Source organism: Varroa jacobsoni, unplaced genomic scaffold (genome assembly GCF_002532875.2).
Source record: "Varroa jacobsoni isolate VJ856 unplaced genomic scaffold, vjacob_1.0 scaffold_538, whole genome shotgun sequence".
NCBI classification, from domain to species: Eukaryota; Metazoa; Arthropoda; class Arachnida; order Mesostigmata; family Varroidae; genus Varroa; species Varroa jacobsoni.
The window spans coordinates 119397-136678 of NW_019213440.1; the positions used below are offsets into that span (position 1 = coordinate 119397).

At 39.6% G+C, this 17282-nt stretch overlaps 2 protein-coding genes across 2 annotated transcripts; one reads left to right on the forward strand and one right to left on the reverse strand.

Annotated features, from left to right (window-relative positions):
- Positions 1 to 10424: 10424 nt before the first annotated feature.
- Positions 10425 to 11707, reverse strand: LOC111261261 (uncharacterized). Its single transcript, XM_022834609.2, has one exon. The coding sequence runs from the start codon at positions 11436 to 11438 to the stop codon at positions 10662 to 10664; it is 777 nt and encodes a 258-aa protein (XP_022690344.1). The 5' UTR covers positions 11439 to 11707; the 3' UTR covers positions 10425 to 10661.
- A 932-nt stretch (positions 11708 to 12639) lies between these two features.
- On the forward strand, positions 12640 to 14432 carry LOC111261262 (uncharacterized). Its single transcript, XM_022834612.2, has 2 exons — positions 12640 to 13133; positions 13824 to 14432. The coding sequence occupies exons 1-2, from the start codon at positions 12947 to 12949 to the stop codon at positions 14054 to 14056; spliced, it is 420 nt and encodes a 139-aa protein (XP_022690347.1). The 5' UTR covers positions 12640 to 12946; the 3' UTR covers positions 14057 to 14432.
- The last annotated feature ends 2850 nt before the right edge of the window (positions 14433 to 17282 follow it).

A 17282-nucleotide genomic window follows, 5' to 3' on the forward strand; every position in this document is an offset into this window, starting at 1 on the left:
TTTTGTAGCCAGTACGATTGTTGCGTTGGAAAAAAGACACGCGGGATTAAGCTGATTTGAAAGGCATAAACATGTTACATAGTGAAACAATAAAACCCATCCTGTTTCCAGCCATAAGGCACGCACTTCGTCTTAGGAATAGAATTCATGAATGATTTGGCTAAACAAAAGACTAGGGAACATATAGCAATAATTTGTATTAAGGAGCTACAATCAAGATCAAATCAGTTGGTTCCTTGCAAATTATGCCGGAAAATTGCTAGGCGAGTCCGCTGTCGGCACTGTGTAGGTGCGCGTTGTGAGATAACAACTTCAGGTGTTTTTAGTGAATCAGGCCAAAATGACCTTATCACAGAAGACGACTTGTGGAATAATTAGTTCGCTTCCGCAAACGAAGCTGCCTTGATTTTAATGAAATATCGTCTGCAACATTGCGTCAATGAACTACATCTCTTACTTATCAGGCAATATGGGTCGTCGTAAGTAGCAACACCCGCAGCTCTAAATGAATTGAACTGACGTTTATACACACGAAGCACAGCTTAGAGGAAAACTTCGTCGGCCTTCAGAAGGTTGACGCGTTGTGCATTCCGTAGAACTTAAATAATGTTAATAAGATAAAGGCCCTATCCGATACCTGATATCGAGAACGTGAGTGCAATCCCTGGTGAATGGGACACAGGCACAGGCTAAACCTTTTTTAAATACCACCTTACAAACTAGCCGACACGATTAGTCCGCAGAGATATAATGCAACTGAAACTTTGACTCAAGTCGTTCCGATAATTTAAATTTATAGAATATTACTTAATTCGACAGCGCCGGCCGTGGGCAATGAAACGCTAACTGGCTAACAAGGTTCCGTGCTAAGCAGGGTCTATAAGGACCCAGTGCGGCGGGAACACGGACGAAGCTGATCCTAGCGAATATAGCAGGAAATTAATCACACCAGACGACAATACCACAAGCCTAACACTGTATAGAAGTGGCCCTCTTTTCGCAGCGGCAAGCTGTATAGTACACCATTCGACAGATGCTGGAGAAAACTTTTTTTTTACCTGTATATTCTGTCAGTTGGGCAATACGCCAAACGAAAACGCAAATAAAAGAGAGCCATCCGCTGAGGTCGCGCAGTCTATTCCTCAAAGCATTATAGGCGCAGCCATAATAATTATTATAATAAGTGGATAAAATTAATGAAACCAATCTCGTTTGTCGAGCTGCTCTAAAACAGGAGCCTTCTTGAACTCTTGGGTTGTTTGATATAAAAGGCCGAAATGGTGACACAAACAAGAGTTGTAGACATTTGAGTAACCGCTATGTTAGCACTGATACCTGTACAACATACTTCTGGTTATAACAAGTAGTATCAATGGCAATGTAACTAGTTTAGGAAAATCGCGCCATTAGAGTGAATTCTTAAATTACGTCTTGTATTTAGTCAAAATACAAGTTTACGTGATCTTACGCTTGCAAAGTTGTTAATACGTGATCATTATTTTTGTTATTATTATTTTGTTAATAAGCATCAAACGACTGCGCGAGCTCTAAAGGTGGAAGATTAAATATTTTTAATTTTGCACATCGTTTGACATGTCAGACATTGGCGGAGTTCAACATGGCCTCATGGCTTGTCAATGGAAAAAATATGGTTCCAGTGACCCTATAAATCGGACAAAATAGACAAAATTTTACGAAAATTGCTTTTATCAAAATAATAATATTTTCTAGCGTTAAATGATTGAACGTAAGAATTTCAATTCATTTCGTAAAGCTACATAAATGTTGTCCTGATTTTCTATAGTACAGCTTTATATTTTAAAGTGAGTGGTGGAATAATTCTATAGGCTTCAATATAATCGGAATGAAGTAACTTCGCTGGGCAGCTATCGCGGTAGCGGTTGAAAATTTGTACAGAGTTCCCATCACTTTGAGCTTAATGTTCGAAATAGATGACACCTATTAACTTTTCTTAAGAGTGGCTTCGGGTGTAGGTGTGCCTCGTTGTTTTAAAAGAAGTTATTGATACCCCATATAACTTCTAATTAGCTTTGGACATTTATGTCCTTTACGAATGGTTGGCCATAAATACTGCCTGTACTTGATATTTATTTATGTGACTGACTCAACTATTAATGTTATCCTTATTTCCATACAAAATTTTTACTCCAGTAAAAATATTTTCTCTGCGCAGAATTTCTCGAGGACTGTTGCGATTGTTTTTTTTTTTCAGAAATGGAATGCTTATTGTAAAAGATCTGTGGACTTTCTTAAATAATTGCAGTTTTCGTTTGGGCAACAGTGGATCCTTTGTAGCACCTAAAATTAGGACCGGTTGAAAGGCAACTTTTCATTCAGTGGATCTTTCCTAAATCCTTATGATTCGTTTTGAGTCATAGATTTTACATAGAAGCGATGTCTGGTGATAGGTAGTGTCACGTTGATACCAAACAAGTTTACATATATATATAAAATACGTACTTCTTAGACCTATTATACTGCATCAATGCAACACAGTTGATCTAAGAAGGCAATCTAGTTATTTGTTGAGATGTTTTCGCTGCGAAGGCCTTCATGTTCTCTCTTACTGTATCTGAATCACGTTGTTGTAATAAGACGGGTCTTATAGTAATAAATACTATTTTATTATACTTAAGATTCGACTTTTAGGCAGGACGTCAGAAACCTCAAAAGGCTGACTAAAGTAGTTCCCTCTTCATTACCTAACGATTCTTGATGGCCTAGAATATGTTGGGTTGAAACACAAGTAACCACAGGTTATTTTTAATGCTCCCTGTTTCTTGCTTGTTTATGTCTATATACTATTCAAAAGTTACCGTTTCCTCTATAAGTCTGTCGTATTTTAATTGTGCGGCAAGCAGAGTTTTGTCGAATTAACGCCTCAGGAGTAGAAGTTCCAAGTGGAAAATGACGGCATTCTTGAAACCTACTTTATTCCGTTTCTTGCGCTGGCCAAACAGCTGCCACGCTGGCAGGGGTGCCACGCAATGCGAAGATTTTATAACTGAAAAGACTTCTTAAAACTGATTTGCAAGATCCAATAACGGCGTTTTAGAATTACGAAATGCGCTCTGGCCGGGCCTGCCACTTGAGGCCCATTAAAAGCACCTTTGAATGAACATGACCGGCAAACAATTTGTACATTGAGCAATAAAATGGACTGCAGTAGGATTTACTCAGAAATGAAGAGCCTGTGTGCCTTATGAACTAAGTGAACATTACAAAGACACACAGCTCTTTATTGCCTGTCAGCAGCTCCTCGGCACCGAAAAACACAGCAAAAATGATGGGTCTCTCCACAGAATTGTCATCGGTGATGGTATCCCCACGTCGAGATGAGTGAAAAACAAAATGGGCAGCTTTGAAAAATATATCCAACCTCAGTTCAGTCGGATCTCCATACCGAAAAGTCAATGACTTGCATTTGGTATTGTATTGGACTGGAAGGGTCTCATACAGTAGAAAATGTTCAAAAAGAAAAAAGATCACCCAGCTTTGTACATTGCTCACCTGCATCCGGCAAAAAAAGGCGTTCCAGTTGGAAGAAGGCCACACACAAGGCAAAATCATTTTTCCCTACGACGATGCCCCGTCGTCCCCGCAAGGCCTCCCCGCATGATGTTAAGCAGAGGATTTTTTTATATCCATCATATTCTTCAAAACTCGCTCCGACGGATTAATACTTTACGATCCTCAGCAAATAAAATGACTGGTCGTACACTTGATAGTAAAAAACCTCTCGATCTCTGCTATGTAAAGCACCAGACTCTTTTCTGGCGAGCAGCAATGAACGAATTGGTTGATAGATTAAAGAGGGCCGTGAATAGTGATAAAGAATACATAATAAAATAATTTCTTGCTAAGGTTCCCCTTATTCGTTAGGCTAAGAACCGACATAACTAATGCTTTGATCTAATACATCAACGAACCGAGAATCGTATCCTACAGACATTCTGTCTCTGAATGACGCCTAGAAGAGGTGCGTTTTCTATTGGATTCCCGAGATAATTGCATTCAGCGTTTCGGTTCAATGAGGACTATCGATTTTTTGAGATTGAGTCACGACGTATTACTGCTATAGGCTCAATCTGAAAGACGTTTAAATTAAAAAAGAAAATCATTCTTGTCAAGTCAGGTTGTATGCATAGGTTATCTGATGTACATATAGGTTTACTTGTACGGCGAATGTAATCTGGAACAAACTGATTTACAGTCGATGCCTATGACCTGCCTGTCATTTAACTGCGGTCCTTTGAAGAGCTACCCTTCCGCTCCCCCATAGCTCACATCTGTCTGGGTGCCTGTTAACTGGAGCAGTTATAACACCTTTCAAGACCTCATCCGTCTCCGTGTTTGAGTTAGATAAAACAAAAACAGGCTCACTTATTCCGGAGCGTCAAGTAGGGTCCACACAAAAAGGCTAGCTCAATAGAGTTCTACGGGCTTTCGCACTTTGACACTTCACTGAGATGCAATATGCATACCATGTTTTATTTTTGCACCTACCATTGTTCAGGGTTGTAACATCAATCTCAGGACATTGTAATACTTTGATCTAAGATGCCACAAATTATGGTCGAAAATTAGCTTAAATAATTTGAAAAAATCCCTTCTACTCCAAACTAATTTAGTTCGATCTTTAATCGAGAAATGGCAAATATTTGACAGAACTATTGAGGGACGATCAAATGTCTTTTCTAAATAAGCGGGATCCCCGTAACAGTTGTTCGCGGGTTTAAAATTCATAATTTTACTGAATAATATGCCATACGAGATCAATTTATGTTTCGCTTCGTCGTCTGCTGAGAAGTTCGTGCACAGTCATATATCTATTGCTTGTTTATAATCGTTCATTTCTAACTCTTACCTTCTGCTTTTGGGTTGTGTCGTGCAGATCTGCTCGGAACTTTTTTTGCCTGTGTTTTACGATCAATTAGCGCTTAGTAACATTTAACTGTATCATGCTTTATGTATTCTATTGTCATTATATTCAAAGATTATCTGTACGATCTACTCGCTTTGCTCAGCATGACTGAGTTGACGAAATTCGGCCTATAGCCGGCTGAACGAGTCTGATCATACATAAGCTTCGAGCTGCGTCCATTCCAGTCCAAAAGCATCCGTACAGGTGTACAAGGTGATGATACTCTAGTGAAACAGTTAAAAGCAGTTAATTAAAAACCGCCTACTTTAAAAATAGGCATGTATATGAAGTTAAGTGTCTGTTGTGTAGAAAGAATTCTATCACACGATCTCTGACAATGACGACTTTTTGCTACAATACAATTGAAGAAGCATCAACTATTTTTTCAAATTAAAGGGCAAAAAACTTAATTGAAACAATTAGTGATGAACATGAACGCGAAAAAAACGCGTTTCAACATAGCGACGCTTGCATTCTTCTTGTTTGCCAGTCATAGATAAAAGTCTAGGAGAAAGTGTAGCCGGAACATCACCTTAAAACTTGGCCAAGCAATCGTAGACAAATCTATCTAGCTTTCAGTGGCATATCCGATTTTGCAGGAAAACTTTTCAGGAAGTTAAATTCATGATCACAAGTCCTAAGTGGAAACGACAGGTCAATTCTAAAGGGCAACCTATCCAGGGGCTTCGCCCGCTTAGGCGCCAATTAAACTACAGCCTACGTAACAATGAAATAAAGCGGAGGGGAAAGAAAAAAAATGTTGACTTTTGAAAGAGTATTCATTTAATTGACGAAATATGCGGCATAGCAAGCTATAGGATGGTATTTTACCAACTTGCAAAAAATCAGATCAAAGTAACCATCTTACTTAGCCGCATTTCAGGAGGACGGATCAACAGACAGGCACAGACTCTTAACAATATTGTAGCTAAATAATAAACACCCAATAATAGTAATGGGTGATTAGGAAGTGGTCGAAAAATGATGACAGCTGACAAAACGCTAACTATTTTGATCTTCTTAGTAAGTCGTCTGTGTAAAGTGAAAGTTACAAGAACTAAACCCAATTAATAACCTGGCTACTTTATCTTGCCACCGTATTTTTCTCTAGTAATACAAGACCCAGCTGGATAGCTGTCGCATCATGTCCAATAGCCATTGAGCTTCTAGAATCAGCCTAAAAGATTAATTGAAGTGTCATCCTATTTAACCACTGGGAGCTGCACGGAATAATCATTCTCAATCTTGAAAAAAATAATTGTAACAGACATTTGGTCAGTATTTGGTAAAAATATAGTGAAAAAACACCTCATAAATCAGTTGACTCGACATTTGCATTTGGAGAGAACGTTTTTATTTATTATTTTTTTATTTATTAATGTTAATTATTAATTTTAAAAATTACAACGTTAATTGTATCTATAAAGGCCTATCTATCTATAAAACCTAAGCGTTCCAACTCGACTCTGATACATGCCTAAGTAATTACACGTGTATACATACAGGTGTATTTTCTGAGCCCTGCCTGAAAAACGCCCTTGTTTTTGTGTCCACCTACGTAAATCATGGAATAGGTCACGTTGTTGACGAAAAGACACGTATGATTTTTGACTTGCAATGCCACATCGTTCAGGTGCTTTGGCATCGGGCCGTTTTCGCGAGCCTCAACTGGATTCAGCAGTTGTCTACATGTTTCGTTCATACAGCTCTAGTGCAACAAAAAAGGCGTTCTTTGAAATAGGCAAAAGGTAATACACATTGCTGCCCTTTGCCGCCCATATATATATATATATATATATATATATATATATATATGTAAGAAGAAATATAACAATGAGCCTTCAAATGAGCCTTCGCCTGGAGGATATGTTCTAGCAGACGAAATATGACTAAGTCATGAAGATACGTATTTCCTTTGATCATTTATATTTTATTGACGTTGTGCGTCATGCAAGCAGCATCTTCAGAGGATAGTCTTTCTTTTTGATTTGAATTGTACAATGTAAAGGTGCAATCAGAAAGAGAAACAGTAATTTCTTCTATCCGAACTCGATCCCTTCATTAAATGACACGGTTATATGCAATTGGCAGTTCTGTATTTCAGCTTTACTTGCCTGAAGATGAATACCACGGGGGTTGGACTATACGAAGATTTGAGCGTAGAAATCAAAAGTTATCGAATGAAACACTGCATCAGGGTAAGTCGACAAGCAAATATATGTCGCATCGCTTTAAAGAAATCACTCATTAAATACAGTTCAAAGCCATGAAGCGATCATAGGATATTTGAACACGTCGGCTGTAAGGCTATAAAGTTAAGTAAAAAAAATTACGCGCTTTCGATTGTCGTTCATATATTCCGTAAGTGTCGGCTGTATCCTCGTGGAGCACACTACACGCATTTTCTGGAACCAATTCACCACTGTTTATTCAGTTTCTGCCTTTTCATTACTGGGGTTATAATTTTGTAATACATCAGATATGAAATGCCAGTTTTAGCCCTTACATTCCAAGTTCTCCTTCCATGAAAAGTTGCTTTTATCGTGGCAATGCGTTCTTCTGGTCACCTCCTCGCTGGTTTTCAACATTCCGGTCTTTGTTCGCATCATGTTCGTACTGTGCCTTCGCGCAAAGCCTCCTTCCCTAATGCCTTCACTGATCTTCGATTAATTTCCATGGTGCGGTGGGTTTCTAGACACAAAAGCTCGTTCACCGCGCGTCAATTTTCCAGCTTAGAAGATGTTTTTGCTTATAGACTTGTTTTTCCTGAAGTAAGATTGACTGGTGAGTGCTGATACTCACAAGTTCTTACAAGACTGGAGTAGCAACCCAATTTTGTCTGCTAAGTTAAATGTCACTTATATGTATTTACTATTCTGGAAGTGGCACACTTCTTAAGGAGTCATGCAGAGACACATTGGCAACCAGCAAAAAAAACGTGTTGTTAGCGTTACTAATGGCGAAGATGACCATATCCATTTCTTAGCATGCACTTTACCAAGCCACTAACATTTTAATACAAAGCATGGAGTAATTATACTAATATATTCGTTGAAAGGGAGTCGACCAGAAAATGTACGATGTTAATGTAAAAGGTAGTATAAAAAGGCAACGTCTATCTAGTAATTGATACGTTCGTAAGTTCTGCTGGATAGTTCTCAGTGTTTCCAGATTTAATTTTTCACTGAAATCTATCGAAGAAGGTCGCTGCAAATTTATCCGTTTACGAAGAGAACTAATTGTTTCCAACATAGGCAAGTTACAAAACGTGTCCATCATATCGACGATTCATCACAGTAAACGTTGTGCTGACATGGGTCATTGTTATGGCCGTAAAAAAAACTCTGAATAGCCAAGAGACATTCAACAAATTAAACAGCAAAAAAAGATATGAAGATTAGCATAGGTCGACTAAAAGATAATTTCGTAACCATAAGATGCTATGTTTTTGGCTGAACGGGTCACACACTAAACAAAAAAAGCTCGATGTCCTTCCAAGTTTCAAATCGATGCCTGACTTGTACAATCGTCTCAGATAATATCATATATTAAGCCAATACAGGTTTTTTCTTTTATAAAACTCAGAAGAGTTTTGGGCAAGGCTTTTTGGAAGTTTCTTTCACGTACATTTTGCACTACGTCAGGGCCAAGATCCTAGGGAAATCCTGCACTGAGGACAAATCCAGATTCTGTAGGCGGTAGAATAATAAACACTACAGTTAGAACAACTGAATGCAGCTTCATGTTGATGCTGGTTGCTGCGAGGGGAACAGTTACCAAGCAAACTTTAGTTTCGTATCGCTCAGTATAAACTTTGGACTATTCTATAAGTGAACTCATATATCTTCGTTAGCTCTTCACTAGTCAAGACAAATGCAAATACAAATAAGTACATTTATCTTCTAGGAACTTCGATGTTTTACACGCGCCTTTTGAAACGACTTTCTATGCATACATTATTCATGTAAAGTAAACCTCATTTAGAGCACCATTCACCACATAAATATAAAGAGCACATTACTAACCGGAAGAGGCCTATCATAATGGGCCGAGGCTCGAACGAGCTTGCGGCAAACTCGAAGCATTAACAGAATCGACGTTGATCGAGAAAAAGAAGCAGAATTAGATTAAGCTATGTTCCCCCATCTGTCGCTAGAAGAAGGTCAACTACCCCTGCGCTAATTATGAACGCACAGATAAGAACTATCGCGAATAATTTTATCAACCGTTGTAGAATTATGTTTCTCTATAATTCGTTGGCTTTCGTCAAAAACAAGCCTAATCTTTATAGATATATATATGTTACACTAGAATATCGAAGCTCGGAAGCGCCTGGGCGATGACACGTCAAGCTCAATGCTTTTTTTCTAGGGCAATACGTCGTCACTGCAATGTTATCGTTATATTACGGAAAGAGTACGGAGTTCACTTAGATAGTGGTAGACGTAGGAATTCTAGCACTTCAGAGCTATTAGACGTAACATTAGCTCTGACTCCTTGTTCACGCCGAAGCAAATGGCTGTTGGTATAATGTTTGCGTTTATCGAAGCTCATTGAAGTTTGAAGCCACAGTCTGCGCATGTCTAGAAAAGCACTCGAGAAACACCACGTTTGAGGTTCAGTAGATATTTTTTTTTACAGAAAGCATCAAATCATTTAATTGTTAAAGACACGGAGGCACATATAGGGCATTTGCATACCAATAAGTTACGAGTAGTTGAGCCATTTGAACTTATCTTCTCGACACTTGCTTGTTATAAATGCAGATGATTGTTCCGGGAGCTCATACAAATCTGCTACGTGTCAAATGATCGTAAAGCACAAGTGTTAGAAAGATACATTCGATAAACGACCCGTTTCTAAACAGACCAGACATCCACATTCTATTTGTCAATGGTAATATCAAAACGAAAGCAATTTGTGGGCTTAAAAATAAAACTTCTTCCGGGTGCGCAGCTTACATGGCTAGCGGAACATATCTAGAGTAAAGCTGTCACCCCTAGGGACTCATTAAGAGATGTGTGTACAATTTTGACCTTCTCATGACCATAACCTTATGTTGCGGCATTTTGATAATTAAAAATAACCAGCAGAAATGCCTTAACTTAATAGTTTTGCTCGTTGCGCAAGCTAATGTCTATTGGCATTCACTGGTCGCTTAGATACGGCTCTTTGCAGGCTTTAACTAAAAATACAATACTTTGATTACCAGCAATCCAACAGTTCCTTTCTGTCCAAAGCTCTCTCTCCTCCAAACAAAGCATCTCATGAAAACGGTTTAATATTAGACAAATTAGCTCATTTATCGGTTCTGATCTCCAACTCGACTTCCTGTACGATGTGAATTATGTGATAGCATCAAAGAGCTTTTTACTGTCTTTAGACTTTGTATCATATCCATGGTAAGTTAATGCAATAGATAGAACCACTTGGACCGCGGAAGGCGTTAAATAAAATAAATGAAGTTGGCGTGCAGTAATAAAGTGTATATATCTCATTTTTATTTTCTTGATTGTCGTTTTCACGTTACAAATAGGATTTCAAATTCTTCTGCTCACATGTCGAATTTCACGCCTGAAACTGCTCTAGCATTTTATTAGACGCAACAACATTGCTTCTTATGTGTACACTGTTTTTCATATTGCCATGTTGGCGCTTGAGCATACAACAATGCTTTCCGTGATATAGAAGCGCATCATTCTGCCTCATTTGGTTCTTATTTAGCACGGCTGTTCTGTAAAGACTGCAGAATATGCTCGGCAACTTCCTTAACACCTACGTTGTGCCTAGCCTGGGTTAGAAGGGTTGGCCCACCGGACCTCATTACATTAGCTTCTCGAGTCATTACAGACATGTCCGCTCCAACAGCTTCCGATAGATCAGTCTTATTGATTACCAATAGATCACTCTCGGTAATTCCAGGTCCACCTTTTCGAGGAATTTTATCCCCACCTGCTACGTCTATACAGTAGATGATGTAGTCAGCAAGCTCACTGCTGAAATTTGCAGCGAGATTGTCTCCACCTGATTCGACGATGATGAGATCCGGGTGAAAATTAAGCGTTAGTTCTTTGATCACGTCCATGTTGGCTGAATAGTCTTCACGAATGGCAGCATGCGGGCAGCCTCCTGTTTCCACTGCACGCATTCGTTCTTCTTGCAAGGCATCATTTCGTACCAGAAATTCCCAATCTTCTCTAGTGAATATATCATTGGTTACCACACACAGGCTGTATTGGTCGCGGAGCAGCCGACACAGCTGAAGAGTGAGAGCTGTCTTTCCTGACCCGACAGGGCCACCGATGCCGACTGTAAAGGCCCGCGTAGCGAAGTCAGTCCTTTTGGAGGCTCGTGGCCTTGAATGGAAGTCGCCTTGTCTTTGCATCGCTTCGTGCGTATGGCCATGTTCCTGACCAGGCTCATGAGAATGACTGTGATTCTTTTCGGCTGCTCTCACTTTCTTAGCGAGAACAAACGGAACGTTTTGAGGCATGGTAGGTTACGATTGAATGCTGAAAGCGGGAATCAATGGACGAAACAAACTTGAGACAACAGGAAATCGTAATCGACCGAGAACTGATCTTCCACCTTATAACTTCTATTCTTAATCAATTCATCGATATTGTTTCTAAAGTGCTCCTGTAAATCTGGAGAAAGTAAAGCTATTTGCGAGTACAGGGAAGAGTCAAGTTGAACACTGCTGCCGAGTCGAATCTCGAATTTCGATCTTGTCTGACTGCTTGCCTCTCTCTACATGTGAGAAGAGACAGAAACTAATCTAAGCCAAAAGATAACTGCCGTAGGGTGAATTAGGCATTTCGTTTACCCGTCGTAAATATGGTTCACTTTAGCCAAAAAAAAAAAAACATTTTATAGTCTTGAATACGACCGTCGTTCAAGATAAGACCTCTCGTCAGTTGTGTCGCTGATAGCGGATCTCCACCGTTCGCTTTAAGGTTCGCTCGGGGCGGCTTCATATCGCAGGGCTCCACAGAAGAGGCCCTAACTAAAAGTCTTTTGTTAAGGCCATCGATCGATCGCAGGTCACAAAAACGAGTGACCAACTGTTTTTCTCTGCACTAGAGAAATGTATGACATTCTTAAATGGATGGATCTTTATCACAAATGAAACTAATTGAAGTCTTTGCAGTATGAAATGCAGTACACTCCATCAAGGGTCCATTGAAGAATCCTTCCCAATTCTTAGAGCGGCATGACACTAAATGACATAAATGATCGCAATCCAGACAGAGATGTGTTATTTATGAAATCAGTAATGCTCGTTAAATGTAGAAGTTGATGATGAATGACTTGCAGGCTCCATTAAAAAGACTCTGAGGACGTCAGGATTAACCATCTCCCAACAGACTGGAGAGAAATATTTGACAAATTTATACGCGATTTCAATTCCAGTATAACGTTTAATTGGGACAACAAAGAAGTGAGGCAAACAAACAGGAAGCCTAGACTAATGCTATTCGAATAAACTTACTTTATATATTAGCTGACGAATACGCTCACTGGTTGATCCTGTTAGTTACTAGCACTACTAGCTACCCTCACTTTTCCCCCATTAACTACTCCACTAAATGTAGTGTGTGATATTAGGAAGCCTTGAGCAATCGTCAGAGCATCGTAATGCGTGTGAGTGATTTCCCATTGGGCCTTAGTGTCGTACGCGCTTTCATGATGATCAACCTTTCCTGACTAGCATTGACCGACGTAACAGCAGTGGAAAATCGACGACTTTTTACAATAGCGCTGTCAACGCACGGCACAGTCTCTCCTTTCACCGGTTCGAGCTCACTATGACTTGAACGTTTCCGATGATATACTAACTAAACCATAGAGACCATGCCATAGCCCCGCAGCCTATTTACTGGTGCCTCCAATGCTTAGACTGGCCACAACATAGGTACGAAGCACAACGTTTCGGTTGTCACTCATCGTATATCCTCAGTAACTTTTAATTGCCACTTCTGTCGGCCTCATTAAATAACGATGACGCCCAGCAATAAAGACACGGAACATCCTGAATTCGACTCTCGTGGGCAATGGATTATGGCTGGAGCAATACTAGCTTATGCGCTTACTTTTTTCGTTGTGATCCTACTGCGTCACATTGTCTTCACGTTTTCAGTGTACTCCTTGTGTAACTTGTTTATACAACTGGCACAATACGTTCGCGGTAAGTTAGATACATAGCTCTCTGTCCTGTTTACTTCAGGACGAACAAACATTGCGATATTTAATCGCTATAGGGTTTACTTGTGTTCGGCGATCCCTACAGTAAGCAGTCACTTCGCGTATTGCATGTTTTGTAAACGGCTCCGCTTTGTTTCAAAAAGTGTGAACGCTAGTTGTGAATATGTCCTCAGATTTCCGTCATTAATTTAAATCATGTTTCATCGAACTGAATTAGGATTAGAAATGACAGGACGTAAAAATAGGGCAATTTCGGAGTGTGGCTCATCGTACCAATTTAATTAAACACTATAGCCAAAACAACGACCCTAAAACTATTGAGTTTATTACTGTCTATGTATTACTGTACTATTGTACTGAATTTAGTGGAAAATAGAGGTAGCTTAAGTCATAGTTCAACCATGGTTCGCGTGAAATAATTTACTCCCAATTTCAAACAGAATTTGATGGCGCCTAACGCTATTGTCATTGCTAAACGTTTGTATGCATCTGAACATTTACCGAATATGAGTCACCAGGTCTTCTGGTGTATCGTAGCTTAAAATATCGATAACTATTATCGCACTCAAAAAGTGATATGTCAAATATTGTACACAAACGGGAGTGTCAGCGACGCTTAACTTATAAGAACGATGCTTAAGGCATTTCTTGTGAATGTTGGCTGCACGCTTAGAGTTCCGCAACCTGACGACCAGCCGTCTCGTGGGCGGCGAAGATGGGGGTTTAGGAGGCCAGCTAGTGACCACATCTCCAAGGCCGGGTCATGACGCCACAATTATTAATGGATCGATGTCTACGGTGGTCGATCTTCAATGCCAATACAACGGACACAATATGTACAATGTAACCGACGGGACCAATATACCAGGTGTTTTGCTGAAATCTACGAATGAAGTAGTCGGTTAAAAATAATGTTTTTTCTATCTCGATATCACTGTCATACTTATAGCTAGCTGATTTGTTGATTAATAAATCCGCTGTTTGTGATGGGTACGATTCCCACCTCTAATACCCTTAATGCACTGTCCGCGCATACCTATTCCTAGGAAGGGTCGTACGCGAAACCCAAAGCATCATGGATTTATCATGAGATAATTTAACGATACTGTAAATAAAAGGCCAGTTTTGCTGTTTGCGAACCCATCATTATGAACCTAAGCAATTTTATGTCCCACATTTATTATTATGTTTGAAGCACGTGCGTGAATTGCTGAATAAATGAATGTCAAGTTCCTGTTCTTAAATAATAAAGAGCGTGCATATTAAAAGTACGTATGACAGATGGATAGTTGACTTAATTGCGTGATATATACACTTAATTTTAAAACAAGCATTACCAGGTGATAATGAAGTTATTATAAGCGAGTCCGGCGCACTTTGAAATCAAATAGCTTGTCAACTGCGCGCCAGTAACGGATAAAATTTAGCTGGTAAATTTTCCAGTCTTCCTGAAAACCGGAAATTGAAACTAACTGAGTTTATTTCAGCAGAAATGAACTCTGAAAGAAGGATTTATTTTTCTTCTCGAAGATCTACGCTCAGTGGTGAAGTTTTTATCCCCCGAAGTCCACAGCGTTGTGAAAATTCATCGAAGGTCGGTGAAGGCATTAAGTAAGAAATCGCATAATACATAAATGCTGTAAACATTGTAAGAAAGATGAGTGGAATGTTGAAAAGCCGCAAGGAAGTGGCCAGGGACGCGGAACTGTCGCAAAAAAGCGCCAATCGAAATCTCGGTAGGCGAATATTGGCATTTCGCACGTAATGTCTTACAGAATTATAACCCAAATAATGAAAATCCGAAAACTGAGTGAATAATGGATCTTCCGTTAAGCGACTGCAGACTAATAGAGAATGCGTGTAGTGTATTTCACGTGTAATCTGCGGGCTTTTAATTAACAAAGAACGTGTCTAGGGGGGCATGGAATCGCCATAGGCGATCCAGGGTTCCATCTTTACCACCAGCTGGAAAGGGACCGAATGGCATTACCCTAGGGAGAAATCGAGTTCCCTGGGAATGTCGTTTAGGTTCGGATGTAAGGTGATGACGGGGACTTACAGTAGACATCAGGGACCTATTACTCTGAGGCGCTTGCCGATAATAAAAAACGAATGTAGATGGCTATCTCATATTCCTCTAGAGAATGATGGACCGTTGTCATATGGATCAAAACAACTTACTTTGGTTATGTGACTACAAGGCCAGATCTCATCGCCATACGTCAGGTTCTTCGTAAGGAAAGAAATACCCAACATAAGATCCAACCTTCTTATTCTCTCGATGTAAGCGCGCACGGTCGATTTAGTCAGAGAAGCCAATGGGAAAAACGTTATATAGCTGGTCAAAGACTATCGTACGCGATATATTCCCTACGCTGGGACAAATTTGAAAGAAATAAAGAAGGTAGCTTTAACACAAATGAAAAGATCATCATTCTAGTCCAGCTAGCTCAAAAGTTTGGCAGATTTACTCGTAAAAACCTATGTAAATTACTTTTTATATTACATATAGGTCAGTTAGTTTCCTTGCTAGAGTAAAAAATGACGCAAACCAATCAAGGTTGTCGGCTACTTTTCAAGAGCATGTTGTTTTTTCACGTCGCTTTTATTTTTCCTTCGTATGTACATATTTACAAATTACAATGCTAGTACATTACATGGATAGTTACAGTTACATTTATATACATTCGGCTAGTGCCATATTTTCTCTATCTCGTTCTCTGCCTTTCTCGCTGCTCGCATTCTTCTTTCCCTTCACCACTCATCAGTCATCATTATAGCCATCACCGCCGCCATATTTTTCCCTTTTCGGCCATTACACATCGAATTCGACATTTCTGGCGGTAGTTGTCGTAATTCATTCCCTAGCATCTTTTTCCCAGCCCCGTTTCCCTCATATATATAGATATATAATCCAAGTCGTTTACAGTTTCCCCGGTTAGCGCAATAACGCGTACACTGGCGCTATTTAATTTGAAGCAACCTTCACCCAATTGGCCAGTCCTCCATCACCGTTACCCCCTTCAAATGAGTCTCTTCCTGTTCCAGCTTGCCTATCTTTCCTTCAGTTTGTTGTTAATGTACACAATCGCTTTTTCCATATATATTTACCGTTTCCTCATGTCATCTCTCCCAGCTCGAGATTACGATTTAATTCGAGCAATGCGTCTCGCTAGGCTGTCTGTCTCGTGCGCCCTGTTTCAAGTCCACATGTATTCCCTATAGAGATGTTTGCCATAAATTGGATAATACGGAATCGAGAAAAACCTTACACGAGGTGATGAGAAACGGAGGAACCTTTTCGTAATCCGACTTATCAATATTGGTTGATGCTGTTTTTGAAAGTGATTGTTATTGGAGTTCACTTATTTTGTTCTTAGCGTTACATGTTCCATTTATCATTTGTGCCTTTCGTTTATCTATGAGTTCCAATATTTTCTAGAGATGTACAGTAGTAATTAGATCATCGATAGCCACTAGCTCTGTGTTGGTTCGTTTACTGTCCTATGCCCATTGCGTCTACGACTATTTCTTTACTGTTACTGTCTGTACCTAATCAATATAATTGATGTTGGGTTGCCATTATCGTGACGCATTTTCCAACTGGCAGCTCTGTTTCGTAGCCTTCTGTTCAGCTTGTTATCGATCGACGATGATATCTCGATGTTCCGCCAACTTTACCTTATACCAGCCCGCAGGCCTTCGAACCCGCACCCCATTTTGACCTGTTGACGCGACATTGATGTCATTTGCATTCGTTTCCCTCATATTGTTTCAGCTTCCTTTTTGTTGCAATTACACAAGTCGTCACATCATGTCATCACACTAGTATACCACTACACCACATTCACTCCCACTGCCATCACCATCGACCTCATCACCAATATTTGTATATATTTATATTCATATATATATATATACCTCATATCAACATCCTCGTCATTATCATCGGCATTTTATCCACATCATTATCATCCTGCACCTGCACCTTCTACTGTTGCTTTTGCTGCGGCTTATCGTCTTCCGTTTGTCTCTGTACAAGATTTTTCTGCCTATATATATATGTATATATATATATATATACACATATATATGTATATGTATGTATATATACATACATATACATGTATAT